This window comes from Peromyscus maniculatus, chromosome 16 (assembly GCF_049852395.1).
Source record: "Peromyscus maniculatus bairdii isolate BWxNUB_F1_BW_parent chromosome 16, HU_Pman_BW_mat_3.1, whole genome shotgun sequence".
NCBI classification, from domain to species: Eukaryota; Metazoa; Chordata; class Mammalia; order Rodentia; family Cricetidae; genus Peromyscus; species Peromyscus maniculatus.
In genome coordinates this window covers 33874095-33896722 of record NC_134867.1, presented here as the reverse complement: position 1 = coordinate 33896722, position 22628 = coordinate 33874095, and the positions used below count along the sequence as shown (strand labels likewise).

Below are 22628 nucleotides of genomic sequence, written 5' to 3'. Positions count from 1 at the left end.
AAATTAACTTAGGTATCAGGTATGACATATCCTGGGGTTAAGGAGATGGCATTGTCAGGAAGGTAATTGCCACACAAATGTAAGGACCCCATAAAAAGCTGGAGGCTGAGTACAGAGCCAGCACTGTGACTCACACCCCACTCCCCACCGCTACCCACCCACCCCCACCCCCGCCAAAGTGAGGAAACTGTAGTTACTGTCATGGAAAGGCCGCTAAAACAGTCTGCTAAAATTCAAGGGGCAGAGTAAATTATACGAGGTAGTTCAGTCTGTGAGAAAACCATGTGTGCACTTACATATATGTTGTACATCTTCTAAAAATGTACGGCCGTTTATACACATAATTACATGTACATACATGGATATATATATATATATATATATATATATATATATAGTATAGAAATTCATAAAGTCTTAAAGAACATGACAAAATATTGACAATTATTACTTCTGGGAAGTGAAAATTAAAAAGGAAGGAGCCAGGTGTGGTGGCGCACACCTTTAATCCCGGCACTCAAGCAGGCAGATCTCTGTGAGTTCGAGGCCAGCCCGGTCTACAGAGAGAGTTCCAGGACAGCCAGAGATACAGAGAGAAAATTTGTCTCGAAAAACAAAACAACAAGGAAAAGAGCAAAGAAAAGGAATAATGTCCTGTTTATGTTTTATATGTTATAGCCCGGCAGTCAGATCAGGATCTGTCCCTAGTGCATAAGTTGCCTTTTTGGGGCCCATTACTTATGGGGGAAACACCTTGCACAGTCTTGATGCAGGGGGATGAGCTTGGTCTCCCCATGGGAGACCTTACCTTTTCAGAGGAGGGACTGGTGGGTTGGGGGGCAAAGGCTGGGGGTGGGGCAGGAGGAGGGAAGAGAAGGGGATTTGTGATTGACATGTAAAATGAATAAAAAATTTCTTAATTAAAAAGAAAAAGAGTTCAATAGAAAAAATGCACACATATACAGCATATACAAATTCACAATTAAGCCTACTCCTCCCAGGATTTGGAGTCCTAGGTGACACTGGGGTCCCCGGGGAATGCAATTTCTCAGGAAGGCTGAGGGCTACTCCCACCCCCACTGTCTCAAGCCCAGAGGGAGCTCAGGGGCCTCTGGTCTACCCTGTCTTGCAGGCAGCTGTCTCCACTCCCCTCCTACAAGTGAAGCCATTAGTCATTTCTAATCCCTGTGGTCACAGTACTCTGAGCCTGTCCTCCTTAACTCTCCTGTCCTCTGCAATTCTGTGCTTTGGTAAACAACCTCCTATATCTTCAGCCTCCCTGCCTAGAGACCGCCTTGCCTGGAGGCTTTTTCATTCTCCACAGCTGACTCCTGTACCCTCTTCCTCCAAGGCTTGGGCCACAGGGGTCATCCTCCGTCCTATCCTTCTAGCATGTCCCCTCTCACTAAGTCCCTGAGCCCCAGCTGAGAACTCTTCTCCATTCTGAGGACTTACAAATCTTTCTTTCCAGTGTCAGACCTAGCTCCTATGGAACTGGTTCCCACTAGGAACTATCAAGCCTTTCAACTCCTACATTAAAGGTCTAACCCTAGGAGGAAAGCCTCCGTCTTCCCAATTTCTGACCCACCTCTTCCCAAGATTCCAAGAGTGTACCCATACCTCGCCTCGTGAGTACTTCTGGGAAGAAAAAAACTAAGTCATTTTTCATTATTCATATGTTCTGTACCTATGAATTCACTTGCTTGTTAAAATTTATTTCTAACCCAAAATAATATGCTTGGAGCTGGTAGAGGTGTGAATACAGAATGACAACAATATGTGAGTCACCCAAGATCCAGGTGCCTAGCAGGGACTGGCCCGGCCTTCTTGTTGGGACTGTCCTCCTATGAACAAGTACTCTAGAGACTCGGTTTAAAACCGTGTTTTCCACATCTTCAGCCTTTCTCTTAGCAGTTTCACTCATTAACCTCTAAGTGCCCAGAATGCTATGGTGTACCTAACAGAGGAAATGTGTGTGTTATAGGAGCTTTATTCACGTGTGCACTGAGCAGTGCTTGCTGATGAATGAGGATTCAGTTTTAACACAACAACAATATAATGAATAAGGAGTCATGAAACAAAAACAAGTATGTGTGCTGACCAAAGCGTTGTGACCAGAGGCTCCTAGGAACCTAAGTCTTCATTTCCTGTAGGAGCAATGGTTTCCTAATCTGAGCTAATCTGAGGGACGTAATAACCTGGAGGAAGAAGAATAGAGTCACCAGAATCAACTACCTGGTGGTAATTCCAGCACTCAGGAAACTGAGGCAGGAGGATCTGTGAGGCTAGATTCTACACAATAAGAGTGTTACAAAAAAAAGAAAGAAAGAAATCAACTATGGAGGAATGCTGGGCTCTCTCCACTAGCTTCCTTTTTCATTATTATTATTCATGCTAATCTCTAATGCCTTGCCACACCCCACAGTTATCTCCATTTCTTTGACAATTGTTCACTATGGAAGTCAAAGAAGTTACCCTGTCAGCTTCCAACAGGCAAGCCTGCTGTGCTCAGGACGCCAGCCTTTCCCCTTTCCTCCTGGGCAAGCAGGGAGACACTGCTCCTTAGATTAGAGCCCTGAAGCCCTCAGGTATCAGGACTCCATCTGCTCTTTTGCCCTCTCAGGGCAGGGGGTAGATTGAAATAAAGACAAAACTGTTATTCAGTCGTAGGTAAACAAATCCTCACACATTTTTGGTGAGATTTTTAAGAACTGATCAACTCAAGGAAGGCTAGTGAAACCTAAAATGGCCTCAGCAAGAACAGGGGATGGAGAAGCCGCTGCCCTGCCTTGCCCTGTCGCACAGGCAGTAACAGCAACACCTATCAGAAACAATGTATCCATAACTTTTCATTCCGGAGTGCCAGGGTTGGTTCTTACAGATACCCAAAAGCAGAAACCAGAGGAGATGGAGGGATAAGAGACTATTCATTCAAGAACATAGTTGGTGATGTTGGGGGTGGGGACAGGGTCCCACTATGCAGTCTAGCTTCAAATTCACCACCCTCCTGCCTTAGAGTAAGAGATGCCCACCCAGTTGAGATCAGTATGCAAGCAGTTGAAATGAACAAAAGCAATCCTGTGGGACAAGTGTTCGTCATCTAAGAACTGCCCACATTCCAGGTTCCTCCTCACCTTCAATCAGCTTCAACTCCCAATAGTCATCACTAGTGGCCGACCACCAGCCTCCATCTTTGGATTTTCCCTATGCGCATGCTCCATACTACCCCCGCCCCCCCAATAAAACCCAGCATCATAGTCTGGCTTGGTGAGGTCTGTTTTCCATCCCTGCTCAGAGGCAGCCATTTTGGTCCCCCACCCCCTAATAAATCTCTTGCAGGAGGTCCATTGCATGGTGTGATTTTTGTGGCATTCCTTGGCCCCAATCTCCAAGATACCCTTTCGTAGCAAAACTCTTTCAACAAGAGCCCATGGTAAAAAACTAAATGTGTAAGATAGGTCACAGAAGGAAGAGGCAGATTATGCATAATGTAACATTTACATGTAAAGGAGAAATATATGCGTAGAGAAGGCATCTACTAGAAGCAAGCAGCAGTAACTGATAAGGGTGATGCTTTCTGGGATTTGGCAAGAGGTGGATGGGACAGAGATCAGTACTCTTAGACTCCGAAGTTTTCACGAAGAGCAGACAGCTTTTATAATCGAAAACCTACAGTAAGTAAAATAAACCTTCAAAAAACAAGAGTCAGGGGCTGGGTTTATAGCTTGGTGATAGACTGGTTGCTTAGCAACGTGAAGCTCTGGCTTCCACCATCAATACCACAAAGAAGAAGTAAACACAGGAGTTAAAATCCACCCCTCCCGCCCCCCAGGGCCCTTTCTCTCACAGATACATCTCTTAAAAGCAACCTAGATTTACTGACTCTTCAAACTCAATCCTGTCTCCAGATCCATCCCTTAAACACGGAGGCCCAGGACACCAGGCTTCATCTTCAACAACAGCACCTGGCCATTGCTGCTGCTCCCTCCCCAAATCTACAAGACAATCAGCCAGCACAGGGTGTACAGTATGCCCCAGGGAACTATGGTTACCGTGACCACCTCACACAACCATGGCATTCTCTGCGTTCTGCAGGAAGCCAGCTTCTTACAATCCAGTCACTGAAAGAACTCTGCAAAAACTGAAACTAGTGCCTACACTTTACTCCTTGGGGGAGAAGGTTTTGAAAGATCCACAACCCTAGTTCAGTGCAAGAAGTAAGGAAGCTACCACAGGAAGAAAAAGAAATTTAATTACTAATAATACTCTTAGTAATATAATGGACACACTGTGTGTGTGTGTGTGTGTGTGTGTGTGTGTGTGTGTGTTGCTTGGTTCCTTTTGTCAAGGAACATACAGTATGGCAAAGTCTATGGAATCAGGTGGACATCATTTCAAACCCTAGGTCCACCACCTTGAGACTGTCTGGCCTTAGACTGATCACTTGACCTCTCTGGTTTCATGTCCCTCCTCTGTGAATCAGGGCTGAAAAAAAAAATTATATGAGTTGCACAAGACATACCTCACAATGATCAGGAGAGATAATGTACATGAAAAACACTGAGCATCCTGCCTCACAGGAAGTAAACACTCAGCCAAGGACATTTCTTCTTCATCATTACAGCCCCACAGCCATCATTTTATTTTCCAAGCAAATACAAGGCAAAGCTCACCTCAGCCACAGTGAGGACACAGTACACAGACTGATGCTCCGGGTCCACACCTTCTAGCTTCATACCGACTTTGAATCCATTTTTGTTGTATGGGAAGGACTGGTGCTGTAATATAAAATAACAGCAGCGTTGCAGAACCCCCAAGACTAACTTAACGTATGAACAATTTCTATTCTTACAGAGCCCTTGGGGCTGGGGATAGGACTCAGTGGCTACAAGCTTCTCCAGCACAGGTAGGGCCCTGCGTCCCATCCCTACCATCCCAAAGATGGATCTCACCAAACATATAGATTAATAAACAATTCCTTAAAATCCCAAAAGAAAGGGGCTAATGAAAGATGAGAAATTCCCACGGGCTACGAGCAAGTCATGAAAAAGAAGTCTCATGATTTATAGCCTCTGTCTTTGACAGGTTTGAAGAGACAATCAGCTCTGCCCATCAGAATCACACAAGATACATTTCCTGTTAGATGGGTGAAAATCAAAAAGCTTAATGGCTCTGTGCTGGAAGGCCCCAGGAAGGCAGACTCGGGCACAGACCACTAGGAATAATGTCTGGACAATCAGTAGCACTTTCATGCTATCTACAAAAAGTTGAGCCTTCCTCAGCAATTCTGACTCTAGGGAATTACCTAACAGAGATATTCATAGATATGCAAATGTTAGGTGTGTGACCACATTCACTAAAGCATCTACCAAAAAAAAAAAAAAAAAAAATTAAAGACATACACCTGCCTGTAAACCAATAGAGAGCAACTTCAATTTTTATGGAATAAATGTGTTTAAAATACTATGGTTTATCATAAAAAGAAAGATGGAGGGAATCAATGACCTCAAATGAAATAATCTCCAAACTATAAAATTAAACAGCAAGTCTAAGAAAGTATGGGCCAGCCATTGTCACTGTGTTTTAGACAGGGCAGGGAGGTGCTTGTGTGTGCTTAGGACATTCTAGGAAGGAAATGGAAGAACTAGCATACTGGCCCCTTCAGCGGGAACAAAGCCAGTGTTTAGAAGGACAAAGTCACAAGGGTCATACTTTATTGCCTTTTAGTACTGACACTTTAAAGCATATGAATGTATCACTATTCAAGCTCTATTATTATTATGTAACAAGCTCTATTCTTATCAGTAATATATCTGGCAAACCATTTTAAATGTTTCTTAACAGGATGCAAACCTCAGTAACTCACTTTCAGTCCCTCCTAACCAGACAAGATATGCATCTACTCGTGTTTCAGTAATAATATTCTGGTAATGAAAAGTGAGTGAAAATGTGGAGGAAACATTGTGATCATCTGTGAGTGTTGTAATAGCTGCCTTTTGAGGGATCTTCCACATAACAGTCTCATGATATAAACCTGGGTTGGGGATTTAGATCAGTGGTAGAGTGCTTGCCTAGCAAGTGCAAGGCCCTGGGTTTGGTCCTCAGCTCCGACAAAAAAACAAAAAAAAAGAAAGAAAGAGAAACAATATACCTGAAACATTATCCCATGTCACACTTCCTAAGCAGATAATGGAAATGACCATATGAATTCAGATGAGCATTCCTGCTCCATCACCCTTTGCCCACAGTGCTTCTAGAAGGACTCGTACCTCTTTGAACAGCTTTGCAGGAACTGCCACAGCCTTCTCCTCCTCTAGGTAGGATGCCCAGCACCAAGTTTTCTTGCCTTTAGGAGGCAACCCTGAAAGACAGGATACCAAATGATGGACTTTCTGAAGCTAAGAAATGAATGAAATGTTCCGGGACATCTCTCTTGCGCAAATACGATGCTGTATGGTTCTTCCCTTTCCATGGCTGATACTTCTCTCTTTTTCTGGTTCCTCTTCCATAGAAACAAGAACTGAGATGTGAGCTGTGGCATAAATATCCACTTGATGAAGACAGAAGAAAGTGGAAGAACTTGGAATGCACGAAAAGCACAGGAGGAAGCCCAGAGAAGCTACAGGAAGTAAAATTCTCCAGGAGCAAGATGTTTAAGGGTGCTGTTTGTTTGTTTCCTTGGTGTCTAAAAGTTGAAGACCGAGAAAGGGCTGGTGCACTGAGTGTGTCGGGACTATCTACGCATCTTGGAAATGAAGGAAAACATTGGTGTGGTGAAAATCATATTCATTAAATACAGAAACTGCCTATGTGATAAAAACCAGAAAGCTTTGGATTAACAATGTGACAGACGAAGGGCTGAAACAGGTTGACCAGTAGCAACCCTGGAGGCGCTTGTGGGTCCATTGGGATGTGCAAAGCACACGGGCAGTTCACAAAGGAAGGAAACTGAAACATTGAAGGGGTAAAAATGACTGGAAGGACAGGGTCTTCAAGAGCCGAGGGTTTGGAATTTCATCCAGAGCAGGCATCAGGAGGAGAGAAGAGAAAGGCTGAAGGACAAGGACATTTCACGTAGAGTAACTACAGGATTTAATTTACTTCCCTTAATCACGGAAACAAACAAACAAACCAAAAGGCCATCTGAAAGGACGCAGAAGTTCTGCTGTGAGCTAGAGACAGATGGAAGGAAATGTTTACAGCTCCTTCTGGGGGATTACCAGAAGAACCAGCAAGGAGTGCCTCCATGCGCAGAGCGGGAATGCTGGGTCACTGGATTCACAGCCCTGTCTTTCAGGGAAGAGTGGAAGCGTGCAGGTTGGTAGCTGGGCTGTGCTCGTCAGAGTGACCTCGATCAAAGGCCGGGCAGGGCAGACGCATTGGGCTATGTGTGCAAGGCTGCGAGGAGCTTATATGGAAATGACCCAAGGGCCACACTAAAGAAGAAGAGTTTATCCAACGAAACAGCAAAGAGGAAGAACCGAGAACTGGACTTCCCAACAGAATCAGGTGTGGCCAAGGAAAAGAAAAAAAAAGGGGGGATCACATGGGAAGAGAGAGCACAATAAACCTAACATCTTGGGAAATGAGCAAGAACAAGGGTTTGGGCAAAGGGGTAGAAGCAGGAACTTCCATCTTGATGGATAAACCAGTAAACGAAAGAAGGTATTCAAGACATGCACGGTAACAACTTGAAAACTAGCTACTGTTCCTTTTCTAAGCTGCTTCCTCTAGCCTTTGTTTTTATGGAGGAAACTGCACCGAAGAGAAACTCATAGGAGTGCTCTGTGGTGGTGTGGAGAAACATGAAGACTGAAGCTGCATCTCTGAACTCGGTTTTCAGGACCACCAAGTCAACACAGCTTTTACATCATCAGCTCACCCTGCTTTAGGACAGTCGAGTCCCCACGTCTTTTCCTTCTGGCTCTCTGGGAACCCCTCAGAATCCGTCCATCTTGTTTGTTCTCCTACAGCAAGAAAGGAAAAATTTTGACTTCACAAGTTCATGAAATTGGTCTCAAGGAACACTTAGAGGTCTGTCGAAAAGCTTTCTGCTGTTGATCTTTGCTTCCTAACTTTTAAAGCAGCGATAGGGTCCACTAGAGACCTTGTTGCTTTTGAACTGAGCCATTGACAAAGAACATTTCCAATTGCTCTCTGAAAGAGTACAAGCCCCGCTCCCTCCTCCTTAGAACACGTCCTGATCTTAGCTCTATGAACAGTGTCCTGCTGTTGCTTAGATCTCTTTCTTTAGGTCTTTTTCACAGGCTCTCTACTGATGTCTACACCCATTCAACCCCTGCTCCTCTCTAGCCCATATGTTTCAAGGTCATTTCTTTGAATGTGAGGAGGGCTGTGAAGGGCATGAAGTGGTATTGAGATCAGAAGACAACCCTGGGTGTCATTCTGCAAGCTCTTTCCACCTCCCTGTGAGGTGGGACTGGAACACTTCATCAGGTAAGCTAGGCTTTAAGCCAGTGAGCTCCAGGGACCCCGGTTGTTTCCACATCCTCAGCACTGGGATTAGAAGCAGGTGCTATTGCACCTAGCTTTTTATAGGGTTCTGGAGATCTAAACTTGGGTCCTTATAGTCACGCTATTACGCTAAATAATTTCCCCCTCCATCTCTAGCTTCCTTTCCCTGACTCCATGTGTCTGTGTTTGCCTACCTAACGACTTTGAGATGTGTAGGTAAGAAGCACAATAAACTCTGCACATCCAAAGGCCTCCTGAGTCTTTACTCCACCCTTGCCTCCTTCACATTCCAGGCATGTATTCAATCCAGGAACCTATGATTCATAGAATCCCTGACTCTTCCCTTTTTTTTTATATCCTCACAACCCTAACTCTAACAGAATCACCTAACCTCTATCTTACACGGCCCTCTGACCTAGCGATGGCAAGAATATCTAACTGGTTTCCGACTCTACTCCTGCTTATATAGGTCACAGCAAACTGGTCAAGCAAAGAACACGTCAGACCACAGCAGTCTCTTGCCTTTAACTTCCCAGGGTCTTCCCACTACACTCAGGAAGCCATGAAGTTGACCTGACCCAAATCACACTAACCTCCGCTTCCTCCCCCCCTCTTCCCTAGTCTTCTGTGACTTTTGAGTATGCCCTCCAACAAAATGTGCCGCAACTGATCCCACTTTAGGTATTCTCACTCAGAAGCTGTATGGTGCAGAGGGCTGAATGTGCATAGCAGATTCCTCCTGACTGTTCACATCTTAGTGTTCCTGTCTTTTTAGGAGCTCTCCCCCAAAACCCAATCTAAACCAGTCAGCCAGTCCTAATGCTCTACTTTAAATACCAGCATAGCACTACTCAGGATGAACTGGCATCTCGCTGGTTCTTCTTGTTTGTTTATCATGTCTCCTTAGCCAGAGCACAATGTCTCCATGAAGAAGGACCTTAATCCTGCTACACGTCTTATTCACCTCCATATTCCCAGTCCACTGAATAGTATCTAGCAGATAACAACTGCTCAATAGTTGATCTTGGGTGAAAGGCTTCAAGACCTCAAAGTCTTCAATTCCTATAGAACTACTAATACCTACTTCAGGGTGAAAGTAGTTACATTCCAATAAACACATGTTGAATGATTTTTTCCCCCTAGACACACAAGATAGTTACATGTCATTTTCTATCCATTCACATAGTTCATGAGATCTGTCTGCAATTTAGCAAAATTGTATTGGCATTTTGCTGGTAAGAGAATTTGAAATTCATCTGCAAAACTTAAGTTTTGATTGTTGCTCCTCATCCAAGTAATAAATTTCAGGACATCCAACGTCTTAGTACTGAAGGAGGCATACTGTTACTTATGATTCTCATTTTTAGATGATGATAGTGAGGCATAAAGTGGAATGGGATCTCCTGATGTAAGTGGTCCCTGAACTAGCATTATCTAACTCAAGCAATTGACTCCACAACAGATCTGGTGACTGAACACCCCAAGAAGACTGCCCATGTCTCTGAATAGACACACAAGGGCTACTCACCATTTCATCATCTCTGTCTTCTCCATCTTCCTTGGAGTCAGCTTTCAGAGATAATTTTGGTTTTTTCTTCCGACTACACTTAGGATCCTCATCCTCGTCGTCACCGCCATCTCTTTCGTCCTTCTGATCTCTGTTATGTTTATAACCCCCAAAAAAGTGACAGGAAACAATGTCTATCAAATATCGACATGTTCATTATTGATGCAAAATTATTTGAAAAAATTACTCTCCAAAGAAACATTTAATTACTAAGAGAAATCCACAGCATATAGTATGTTTAGGGAACCTTTAAAATCATGTTTCATAGATATTTCTGGGTAAAAACTGAACATTATTTTATATATTAGCTTTAAAGGGGAACTATCAATGTATGTAAAATGGATTCTAATGTGTTTATAATTATTTGTCTCCCATAATAATAATAAAAGAATCAATTATGTAGAGATATATGTTTCGAGGACAATTTGAAACCAAGGAACTAACAATTTTAAGATTGTCAAATCCAGTAGAAAAAAATGATTATAAATTTGTAAAGAATCCCTTTACCAATACAAATATTAAATATGATACAAGAGAATCTCCAATAAAATACAAAAGTCAAGTGGCTGGAGAGATGGCTTAGTGGCTAAGAGCAATGGGTGCTCTTTCAGAGGACACAGGTTTTATTCCCAGCACCCACATGGTGGCTCACAACTGCTTGTAACTACAGTTCTAGGGGGAACTGATGTCCTCTTTTGGCCTCTGAGGCATGCATGTGGTCATAGACAAAACATTTATATACATAAAAGTTTTTTAAAAAATTAAACTAAAAAAAAAATAAATGTCAAGTTATTTACTTTGTCCTATGCTATTACATGCAAGAAACACACCTTTTTGCTCCTAAGGTGCACTTTGTTAGATAGTCCCCAGATGGGGAAGTTGCACATCACTTACTGTATACCCCCTGAGGTCATCCTACAAGGACTTATTACATTATCTACTATGGACATTTCCACGGAGGACCTTAGTTCCCCCATGTGGAAGTAAATAAGTGTGTTGTCATAAGTATCAGTACCATCCTAATGCGTGCATAGGTCAGAAACACCTAAGTACTCTTCACTGGAAACAATCAAATTAATGTAACAGTGGTCGATTATAGAGACGGAATAGTGCTACTAGAATAGACCTTCTAGAGAAGGCACTGGGTCCAATGGAGAGGTCAAGGGTCATCTGTCACCAGAGAGAGAGTCTAGCAAACAGGTACGAGAGGGGGACAGATGTCTGACGGCGGCACACTTAATGCTCCGTCTCCTCAGATACTATGATCTGGAAGTCTCTGACCCATTTCATAGACGGAAGGGAAGGAAACCTACTTGTCTTTGACATGCCGAGCACAATTCTGGCTGCAGTAGTTTCCTCCGGAAAGACACTCATCTCCGTTGCCATACTGACAACAGTTCTCACAAAACTGAAGCCCATCTACTTTTGATTGATCCTTCAACCGGAATGGTACCCCAGTCTTCTCTGAAAAGACTAGAAGATGGGGGAAAAAAAGAGAAGAAATTAAAACCATGTCAGCAGGCACTTCAAAGTATATGTAAACTTTCTCTTCTACTAATTTTGTTAGCGACACAGTAAAGAATGATGTTTGTTGAATGAATCAGTGATTGAACTAAAAAGTTGGGGATGAGGGCTAAGCATGGCAGGAAATCAGTTGAATCACTTCTTTTTTAAAAAAATCTAGATAGAGAGCCAGATGTAGAGGCTTTCACCTTTAATCCCACCCTTTGGGAGGCAGAGGCAGGTGGATTTCTTTGAGTTTAAGACCTGCTTGGCTTAGTGAGACTCTATCTCAACAACAACCAATCTCCAAAAAGGACAAGCAAAAAATTCACATGAGACCTACAGAGTTAAACATGGAATGAAAAAAATTTCATTAGTTACTGAATTTCAGATAATACTATTGGCCTAAAAGTTCTAATCTATAGGTGGATCTTTGATAATGCTAAAAAGGTCATCTAAGTTACTTCATGTTTATAACATTTTGATGAGTGATTTTTATTTAATTGATTAAATCAACACATGTAATTTTAATGTAATTGATTTCCTGGATCATAATTACCCAAATCATTTAGGAACTCGTATTTTCCTTCTGCCTGAATCATTCAGCAAACATTTATTAGGCACCAATTTATGCTGGACACTGATTATGTCAGTACAGACCTCGCCCAAGACAGCTCACAGTCTAGAAGAGAAGCCATACAAGAAACCCAGGACTTCTAATCGTGTGGGATGCATGCAGTCATAGAAGTTCATAGAAGCACAAGCAAGTTCTAGGACTGCAGAGGAAGAGGTGATTCATTCAGCCATGGGTAAGGTCAGGAAAGGAGTTTCTAATGTAGCCCCTCAACAGGGTTTTAAAGGTCAAAGAAAAATAGACAGAGAAAGAAATGGCATTTGAGCCAGAAAATGAAACAAAACAAAACAAAAAAACCCAACATGAATAAAGGCAGGGAAGCAGAAACCATAGGATGATTGGGAAAATGACATGTAGGTCCATGTTGCTTGAAGGGCCAGAGTACAACACACAGAGAAGAGGATACAGTAGGTAGATAAAGCAAGCAGGTGGGTGCAGGCCACCTGATCTTGGAAGGCTTTGCTAGGGTGGCAAAGAGAAACTAGCAAAGCAGCAGGTGAGCAGACTACACAAGTCCCACTGACTTCAGGGTGCAGGATAAACTGGCAAGGGGTGAGTTAGAAGCGGTGATTATTTAAGAGACTTCTGCAGTAGTTTCAGGGAGAGTTAGAGGCCTACATTAAGTCAGTGGCGGTGACAACAGGAAAGGCCAGATCTGAGACTTGTTTAGGGAATCAAAATCAAGAGCATTAAGGAACAGGGAGTAGGAGGGACGAATACAGGATGACTCCTAGATTTCTTGATTATGCACCAGGGAGATGGTGCTGCCGTCAGTTAACATACGGGTTACGGAGGAAAGAGTAGGTTTAGGGGAAGGGAGAAAGAAAAAGAGGATGAATTGCATTTCATACATGTGGAGTTTGAGGTACCTGTGGGACATCCAGGTGGAGATGTCCAGTAGGCAGGTGGAAATACGGGCCTGGAGCTCGGGGGAGAGGTCGGGGCTGGAGATATAGATTTTGGAGTCGTCAGCATATAGATGTTAGTTACAACCATTGGAGTAGATGAGGAAAAAAAAAAGTGCCAGGCTTTTTGGCTAAATCACCTAGGCAGGCCATTAGCAAGTTGGATTTACTTGATAATTTGCAACTAACTTCGTGCTATTACAGATCTGGCATTAGACACAAGACAGCGAATAATTATTTTAAAATGTAAAAGCTGGTTCCTGTCGGCTGCATTACAAAAATTTATGTAGGGACATGAGACACAAAAGTAATCCAGGGCTTTCGAAGCCTGGCCCTCCTATAAAAGCTTAGACTGATTTTAAATCTCTCAATAAGAAGTAGTAGGCAGTGGGCAGGCCAGCCTTACCCTCTTGAGCCGTTGGGACCATCCAGGTGGTGGTGGCAGTTGCTTTCTTGACACTGTCCATCTCGCTTTCATCTGTGATAACTTCCAAAGCTCCGAACTCATTCACCCTAAACTGGCAAATAACACGGAAGGAAGAAAAAAAAAAAGCAAAATTTACAAAATTCCTCAGGGCGTCATCAATTTCATGACTGACCTGCAGTCTTAAGCAAATTAACCACGTGCAAAGGGGTAAAACAGCCCTATCTTGGATAAGCGTTTTAGTAACAATGGGCCCTTTTGTTTTGTGAATTTTAGACTGAGGAAGACTGGACCAATGTAGTGGGTGTCACTTCTATTTGTCATCTCAGACACGTTTTCACTAAGATTTTTATTTATTTAATACTACTGTTTATTTAGCAAAGCTACTAGAGGGGAATTCTCTTTTTTCCCCCCTCAAGGAATCGATTCATCTCACTAAAGCTGACCAAATTTAAAGAGAAGGACATAATGGCCTGTCACCTCCCTCCTTATAGTCCAAGACAAAAATACATAAACCATGAGATACTGTGGTGATATATTGTATACCCTAATAAACTTGCCTGAGGATCAGAGGACAGAGCCAGCCACTAGATTAGACATAGAGGCCAGGTAGTTGTGGCACACACTCTTAATCCTATCACTCGGGAGGCAGAGATTCAGTGTGGATCTCTGTGAGCTCAAGGCCACATTGGAAACAGAGCAAGGCAGTGGTGGCACACACCTTTAATCCCAGTGCTGGGAAGCACACATGCCTTTAATCCCAAGAAATGATGTCTTGGCAGAGAAAGATATATAAGGCATGAGGAAACAGGAACTCACTCTCTTGAGGCTGAGGATTTTGTAGAGGTAAGCTAGTGGCTGGCTGTTCTGCTTCTCTGATCTTTCAGCTTTCACCCTGATATCTGGCTCTGAGTTTTTTATTATAAGACCTTTTAAGATTCCTGTTACAAGATATTCCCTCCCCAGGGCCACACTTCCCTTTTCTTTCATCACCCTCAAAACTTCTCCATGCACTTCAGTCCCAGTTTTCCCAAAGAACTGAGAGATAATGGAGAAATCACCGTAAGAGCGAACAAGTCTGGGACATGCCATTTCATCACTAAAGAGGAAGGTCATGGAGTGCTCATGCCAGGTCCTACAAGCCTCCTCTCAATTTACGGCAGCTACAGATAAAGCAGGTTTCTGCATCAACCCACTTATATTTACGTGGAAGGCTTAATCGTTGCTATTATATGGCGGCAGGGACCCTGTTATCTCTCAGATTCAAGAATTCATGGATCTAAATTTTTTTTTTTCATTTCTAGTTTCCATAGAACAGAATGGCTGTCAGGATTCACAGGTGTTAGCAGGAGGACGGAGCGGTAGAAAGCTCATATGTGAAAGGACAATAAAATGTTTCAGATTTTTCACTCAGTTATGTGTAATTTCCACACTCATTGTATAAAAGTATCAAATACTTCCCAGTTTGAAAGAATTGAAATAGTTCAGGAAGGTGAGAATGTTTTCTCCCTATTATATATTCTGAGTACAAATTCACAAGCAATGTATATAGCATACCTAGTGTCCATGTCAGTTTAGAAAATGGTAAAAAAAAAAAAAGAAAGAAATTAATGTCATGGACAAGAACTAAAAATAACAACTTCAGAAAAAAGAAAGAAACCTTAAAGTTCAAAAAAAAAAAATTAACTAGCAACTCTCCAAAATAAGGCTGACAGTACCATCTACTGGGCAAGAGTAGCTAAAACAAGCTACCAAGATCATTATTTAATGATATTAAAGAATGTGATACAAAAATCAATTCTGAGTTCAGATTATTTTTAATAGACACAAATGATGATTCACTTAAGATGAATAATTCTGCTTTCATGACTTGCTGTCTATGCTAATGTATGCTCACTTGACAAATGTGAGATGTGAGCAATAGCCCCAGACATTTAGAGAAGACAGAAATGATCGCAATGGCCGATACACTGCAAACCACCCTGCATTATACACGCCTGAGAAAGGATGCCAGACCTCTGGGTGAAAAGTGCAGACCTGACACTCGCAAGGGTTTGGCTCAAATACCTGTAAAGTTCAAAGGTCGTATGTCTGCAAACACAACATTTAAATCTTAGCCATCTTCTCCTTCTGCTAACATTAACTGCCATAATTGACGGTCTAAACACAAAGTAGACGCGCAAAGTCACCTGGGGACACCATGAACAGCCGGAAGCCAGAGACCAAGGATGGACTTCAAGGACTGATGCACAAAACAGGCATAAAATGAAGCTATGTGCATACTTGTGAGACTAGGATTCATAGGATTCACTGTACCCCGAAAGGCACCCTAAAACTCTAGAACTTGGGAGCACATCTGCTCATTCCTACGGTCACTCAGCTCAGAAATCAAAACCCTCTGAGAACTTTCAGAGCATCCCACTCTTTGAGAAAAGACAGAGGGAATCCATTTTGCTATGGCTTCTCAACCTGGATTTTGTGTCTTTCATGACATTCCTAATGAAGGGAAATGTTAGGAAGAACAGGGATGCTGATGTCACTAGAGGTCCAAATACAGAATTCCAGAAAGACGGATGCATTTCCTTTTGTTTCCCCAATTAGACACCTGGGTCCTCCATGTTTTTATGAATGACTTTGGCATGCTGTGAAATTTCTCATGTGTTCCATTCTCCAACTGAAAATATCAAATTATAAACTTTACAAAAGTAATTCATTAAGCAAGGCAAACATAAAGTTGGCAGGGCAGCTTTTTCTACATATGAATCTATCCAGGTCAGTAAAAATAAATAAAAATAAAGAATTATGCGTCAGGTTTTGTTTATTTGGCTTGGCCAATAAAACAAATTATCTACTCCGCTCTTTATTTTTGCTTCTAGGGGGAAAATCCCTTTTCCCTCTTTGGGGGTCTCTTTACTAATAGATCACTAGAAGACTCAATTGAGGCTATGATTTCCATTTCATTACTTTCGATGTTGAAACCCGAATCCCAGTTACCAACATGTTGTAAGGGCAAAGATGTCTGGTCACTAAACTGTTTTAAACATTCACTGAGACAAGGTGAAGCCATGCATTAGGAAGAGGGGCTGGATTTACAGCTGGCTTCTGCCTTGCTGCTGTTACAGGTCTGGCTCTCCGATGAGGAGCAATTATTCTTACTAGATAAGATGCTATCACTCTCCAGGGAGCATCTGCGTTTTACTGAGGGACTCTGAAAGACTAACTCCCTCTGACTCAGAGGACTGCTTCTTTCTGAAGAAATATTTCAGATGCCATTAGATATTCAGGTTGAGAAAGGACTCAGGCCTGGGGAAGCCCCACCAGACACCTTTCTACTGCCAGTCCCTTAGTCAGTTGCCTCTCCCATAGCTGACTCTCCTTCAGACATTACTCTACTAAAGCTTATTTGCATCTTCAAAGAACAAATCAGGTAACGGCAAAATTCCTGAAGCTTGTTTAGGCAGAAATGCCGTGATAATGACCACAATCTCTTTTTTTTTTTTAGCACTCTGCCTGCTAAAATGACTCTGCCTCTGGAAACCCTGCTCTGCTCTCTTCCCCGACACCTTCCAAGAAGTCTTCTCACAAAGAGCATTTTCAGCTCAAATGATGCCCGATTTCTGAAGGCTTCCTGGTCCCTCCCACCCAAGGAAGTTCCCACCTCTCTACATGTGTACCGTTTTCCTTGTCTGTTGGTCTCGATCTGCGAACACTCTGCCTGTAGACAGCCATGCACTAGTGCTAAGAGAGTCAGTTTCAATACCATTGCGGTCTCCTCCACCCCAGAGCTGCAATAACTGACGTGAGCAAAGGAATAAACACTCTTGTCGTCAGTTTCCCCATGTGTAAACTGACCAAAGATGGACAGAAGGAGCTGAGTAAAAGGATGAAACACAGCGCAGGTAAGGTGCTCCCCTGGAGAGTCAATTTCCTATTTCTCTCACTTCTGCACCCAAAAAGATGTTTGTGCTTTATTTCAAAAAAGTATGGTTAAGCTGGGCGTTGGTGACACACGCCTTTAATCCCAGCACTCGGGAGGCAGAGCCAGGCGGATCTCTGTGAGTTTGAGGCCAGCCTGGGCTACCAAGTGAGCTCCAGGAAAGGCGCAAAGCTACAAAGAGAAACCCTGTCTCGAAAAAACCAACCAAAAAAAAGAAAAGTATGGTTAAGTGGCCCAGTGTGAGAGGGCAGAACATACCAGTGACAAGACAGGAACACAAGCTCAAGATAGGAGAGAGGGAGGAAATAAAGAGGCACTGAGGTAAAAGGAGATGAGACCGGAGAAAAGTGGGGGCCAGCAAACCAAAACCCTTCAGGAGCTCCAACTTGGACAATGGTAACTGCTCCCAGAAGTTTCACCAGAAAAATGACAATGTAATCAGCCAGCAACCATGAGGCTGTCACAGAGCTAAGTTCTTTCGAAAAATCCACAAAACATAAAACCTGTTCGCACAACGGGAAGTTGACCTCTACCTATGAGGCCAGGCTGTATCAGCTGGATAAACTTGAGTTGGATGACTTAGTACCAACTGTTAGGAAATCCACGTGCCTATCAATTCACAAACCATTGAAAAGCAGCAGCCTGGGTGATGTAGCATACCCTCCACGATATGAGGAAGCAAATTTTATGAATTATTCAACGCGGTAACATTTTAGTTTAGTAGAAAATAATTTTCTCAACCTTGTAAAGAACCCCAATTTTGATGTAAGAAATGCTACGAAATATAGTCAATGAGGTGGTGCTATGTGACAAAATTTTTCTTAGGGAGTCACAACACATACATCTACTCATCCCGGATAGGGAGCCCACAACAGACCAAAATACTGACACTACCAAAGTTCAACTTGGTGAACACATGTTTTTATTGGGGTTACTTTCAGAAGCAAAAAACAACTCAGACAGCTGCATCACCAAAGCCCACCCCGGCATGGGTGACAGCTCACAAGGCTCGGAACCTGGAGCATACTGCACAGCTTTCAGACAGCTCATCAGCTTGGAGAGTGGCCTTTCCAGGTGCTTCAACGGTTGATCTGAACCTCTTCCAGGCTGCTCTGCTGATTTCTGCTTCTTCCAGGCAGCTGGTCTGCTCTGACCTCTTGCAGCTCAGCTCTTCTGAGAATTTTCTTTGCAGCTTGATAATTCTCTTTGGGGAGGGACTCTCAGCTTTTATTGCTCATCCTGGCAGAGAGGGGCCTAGTGAATCTGTTCAGTTTCGGGGACTTCCTGAAGCTATTTGAGTTGTTTAGTTTCCTGCTTAAGGAATTTCCTGCAGGCTGTTATGTTTAAATCTCATAGGAAACTGCCGGGCGGTGGTGGCGCACGCCTTTAATCCCAGCACTTGGGAGGCAGAGGCAGGCGGATCTCTGTGAGTTCGAGGCCAGCCTGGACTACCAAGTGAGTCCCAGGAAAGATGTAAAGCTACACAGAGAAACCCTGTCTTGAAAAACAAACAAACAAAAAAAATCTCATAGGAAACTGTTACACAACAGATGGGCTATGAATCTCAATTTAAAGGGGTTATAAATAATATATTTTATGTGTGATAAAGACACAGAGAGACAGAGAGAGGTATACATGAGTGTTGTATGCACACACATGCTGGTGCACACACCATCCATACAGAGGCTAGCATATCTATGTTCTGCTTGTTACTCGCCACCTTATTATCTCCTTGAGAAAAGATCTTGCCCCAAACCTAGTTAGGCTGGTGGCCAGAAAGTTTCAGCAATCCTCCTGTCTGCTCCCCTTCTCCAACTGGCCTCTTCGTACACGGTGCTAAGGGTTCAGATTTAGTTCCTCTCTGGTCTTCCACTAAGTCACCTCCCCAGCTCTTCAAATCATTTGTTAAAACGAGGTATCAAGCGGGGTGGTGGTGACACATGCCTTTAATCCCAGCACTAGGGAGGCAGAGGCAGGTGGATCTCTGTGAGTTCAAGGCCAGCCTGGTCTACAGAGTGAGTTCCAGGACAGGCACCAAAACTACACAGAAAAACCCTGCCTCGAAAAATAAAAATAAATAAATAAATAAATAAATCGAGGTATCAAACTGCCTACTGCTCATGAAGTAGATGGGACACATCGCAATTACCCCGGTAATTACATGAGTATAAAAGGCATATCAAATAACCCTGATTATAATACCCTAAATGACTTAATTACTTGATTATCTTAATAGAAATAATTGGTTAACTTCTAAAATCCATTGCTTAAAAAAACTTTAAAGCAATCCAGATTTCTTAGGGGTGGAAACTCCCCTTTGTTACCAAAAGCTAACGAAAAGAAAGTTATAAATTTCATCATGTACCTGACGTGCAAGAGGCATTATACAGTAAAAATGCACAAGAATCATATGCATATGAAATAACAGAAAAAGGCAGTTTTCATAATATATCGCAAAGTCCGAAAATGCATACCCTAAGTGTTTGTTTACATTCTTTATCAGCCCACAGCTCCTTTTTACAGCTGTGAATCTTTTTTTTTTTTTTTTTTTTTTTTTTGTGATATATATTTTTTATTTTACAATACCATTCAGTTCTACATATCAGCCATGGGTTCCCCTATTCTCCCCCCTCCCACGCCCTCCCCTTACCCCCAGCCCACCCTCCATTCCCATCTCCTCCAGGACAAGTCCTCCCCCGAGGACTGTGATTGACTTGGTAGACTCAGTCCAGGGAGGTCCAGTCCCTTCCTCCCAGACTGAGCCAAGTGTCCCTGCATAAGTTCCTGGTTTCAAACAGTCAACTCATGGAATGAGCACAGGACTTGGTCCCACTGCCTAAATGCCTCCCAAACTGATCAAGCCAATCAACTGTCTCACCTATTCAGAGGGCCTGATCCAGCTGGGAGCCCCTCAGTCTTTGGTTCATAGTTCATGTGTTTCCATTCATTTGGCTATTTTTTTTTCAATAATTGAGTAAAACTGAAATTTATTATATGCCACAGTCGTCCTACGGACCTCCATGCTATATATATATAGCCTCTATGGTTCTATGGGTTGTGGTCTGATTGTTTATTTTATATCTAGAATCCACCAATGAGTGAGTACATACCATAACTGTCTTTCTGGGTTTGGGTTACCTCACTCAGGATGATATTTTCTAGTTCCATCCATTTGCCTGCAAATTTCATGCTTTCATTGTTTTTCTCTGCTGAGTAGTACTCCATTGTGTATATGTACCACATTTTTTTCATCCATTCTTCCGTTGATGGGCATCTAGGTGGTTTCCAGGTTCTGGCTATTACAAATAGTGCTGCTATGAACATAGCTGAGCATGTATCTTTATGGTATGTATCAGCATTCTTTGGGTATATGCCCAAGAGTGGGATGGCTGGGTCTTGAGGTAGTTTGATTCCTAATTTTCTGAGAAACCGCCATACTGATTTCCATAGTGGTTGTACCAGTTTACATTCCCACCAACAGTGGAGGAGTGTTCCCTTTGCTCCACATCCTCTCCAACATTGGTTGTCATTGGTGTTTTTGATCTTAGCCATTCTAACAGGTGTAAGGTGGTATCTCAGAGTCGTTTTGATTTGCATTTCTCTGATGATTAAGGATGTTGAGCATTTCTTTAAATGTCTTTCAGCCATTTGTAGTTCTTGTTTTGTGAATTCTCTGTTTAGCTCTTTAGCCCATTTTTTAATTGGACTGTTCAGTGCTTTGATGTCTAGTTTCTTGAGTTCTTTATATATTGTGGAGATCAATCCTCTGTCAGATGTGGGGTTGGTGAAGATCTTTTCCCAATCTGTTGGCTGTCTTTTTGTCTTATTGACTGTGTCTTTTGCCCTGCAAAAGCTTCTCAGTTTTGAGAGGTCCCATTTATTAATGGTTGTGCTCAGGGTCTGTGTACAGCTGTGAATCTTAAGGATCCTAACAACTCCCATTTTCTTCAGATAAAGCTTACAAAGTGTAAGGATTTTAAGTAATCAGTCATAAGACTTACTTTATTATTAATTATGTGTCTGTGGCTGGGATTGGGAAGCTGTGAGTGCAAGCACCCTTGGAGTCTAGAAGACTGTTGGATCCCCTGGAACTGGCTTTCCAGGCAGTTGGGAGCTGCCCAGCCACACTAGAGTACCCTGCAAAAGTAGTCCATGCTCTTAACTGCTGAACTACCTCTCCAGTCCCTGATAACTTGACAGAATTCACATGGCTAATACATGGAGGCTAATACATTATCAGAGCTTGAGAAATAGGGTTTTTTTTTTTAGTTAAAAAAAAAAAAAACTTCATCCTTCTATATTCATCATGTCTCATGCAGACAGACACTTGGAGAATGTCAGAGCAATTCAATTCCTATTTGTTCTTGTATTTATTTATTTTACTGCCGAGCAATCTTGATCCTGAAGGATTAACTTACTCCATGACTAGTCATCACATAAAACTAAAACTGAAAACTTCTTCTTTTTAATAATTTTAAGTGGATTCATAGTATGTGCATATTTATGAACACTATATGCTATTTCTATATACACCTATAATACGTAATGTTCAAATGAGGAAATTAGCTTTCCTACCTCCTCAAATATTTCCAATTCTACATATTAAGAACCTTTGTAATCTTCTTTTTTAGTTATTTTAAAGTATACCATGCATTACTTTAGACTATAATTGCCTTATGGCATAAAAGAATACCAGAATTAAAAACCTCTGACTATATTTTGGTACCCATTTAAAAAAAAAAGTTTCTTTGGATTTCACTAAACCTCATTGCAATAGTTTTATTTCCTTAAACTCATGCACTGGCACTTTGTACTTAATTAAACCTAAGCCAACTAAACTCTCAAACATTTTTCCAACGGCAGGCAGATGTTTAAATTGTACCCCTGAGGATAAGTGAGGGCAGGAACTTGGCTAAGATATTTGTCAATCAGCCATCAAAAGGATTAGATTTCAAGAAGCCTAAGTCAGGAGCAAAATTTTCCTATTTGAGACAGCACAGCACATCAAGTATTACAGAGACAGGCCCAGTGACAGCCCGTTAGAGAGACAGAAAGTTTAAACACCTAAAGGACTGAGTACAAACACAAAGTCTAAAAGGCCACAGACAGGTTCAAGGTCCCAGAGATAGGAACACAGCTAAACCAAATTAGAAATGAGAAGTAGGGTGATTTGGTTTGAGCTT

General features: G+C 42.3%; 1 protein-coding gene across 14 annotated transcripts in view; it reads right to left on the bottom strand.

Annotated features, from left to right (window-relative positions):
• The window catches only part of L3mbtl3 (L3MBTL histone methyl-lysine binding protein 3), a 115907-nt gene that overhangs the window by 68167 nt on the left and 25112 nt on the right, over nt 1–22628 (bottom strand). For 7 of the 14 annotated variants that reach the window (XM_016005242.3, XM_006986708.4, XM_042262171.2 and 4 more), the window contains 7 exons: nt 13491–13602; nt 13049–13123; nt 11356–11515; nt 10004–10133; nt 7883–7967; nt 6270–6361; nt 4674–4778 (listed from right to left, as the gene is read on the bottom strand). In XM_016005242.3, the coding sequence (XP_015860728.1) occupies nt 4674–4778; nt 6270–6361; nt 7883–7967; nt 10004–10133; nt 11356–11515; nt 13049–13123; nt 13491–13551 (708 nt within the window). In that variant the 5' untranslated portion in view covers nt 13552–13602. The remainder of the gene's footprint in view (nt 1–4673; nt 4779–6269; nt 6362–7882; nt 7968–10003; nt 10134–11355; nt 11516–13048; nt 13124–13490; nt 13603–22628) is intronic. The other 7 variants (XM_042262174.2, XM_076552569.1, XM_016005243.3 and 4 more) reach the window with 3 other exon arrangements.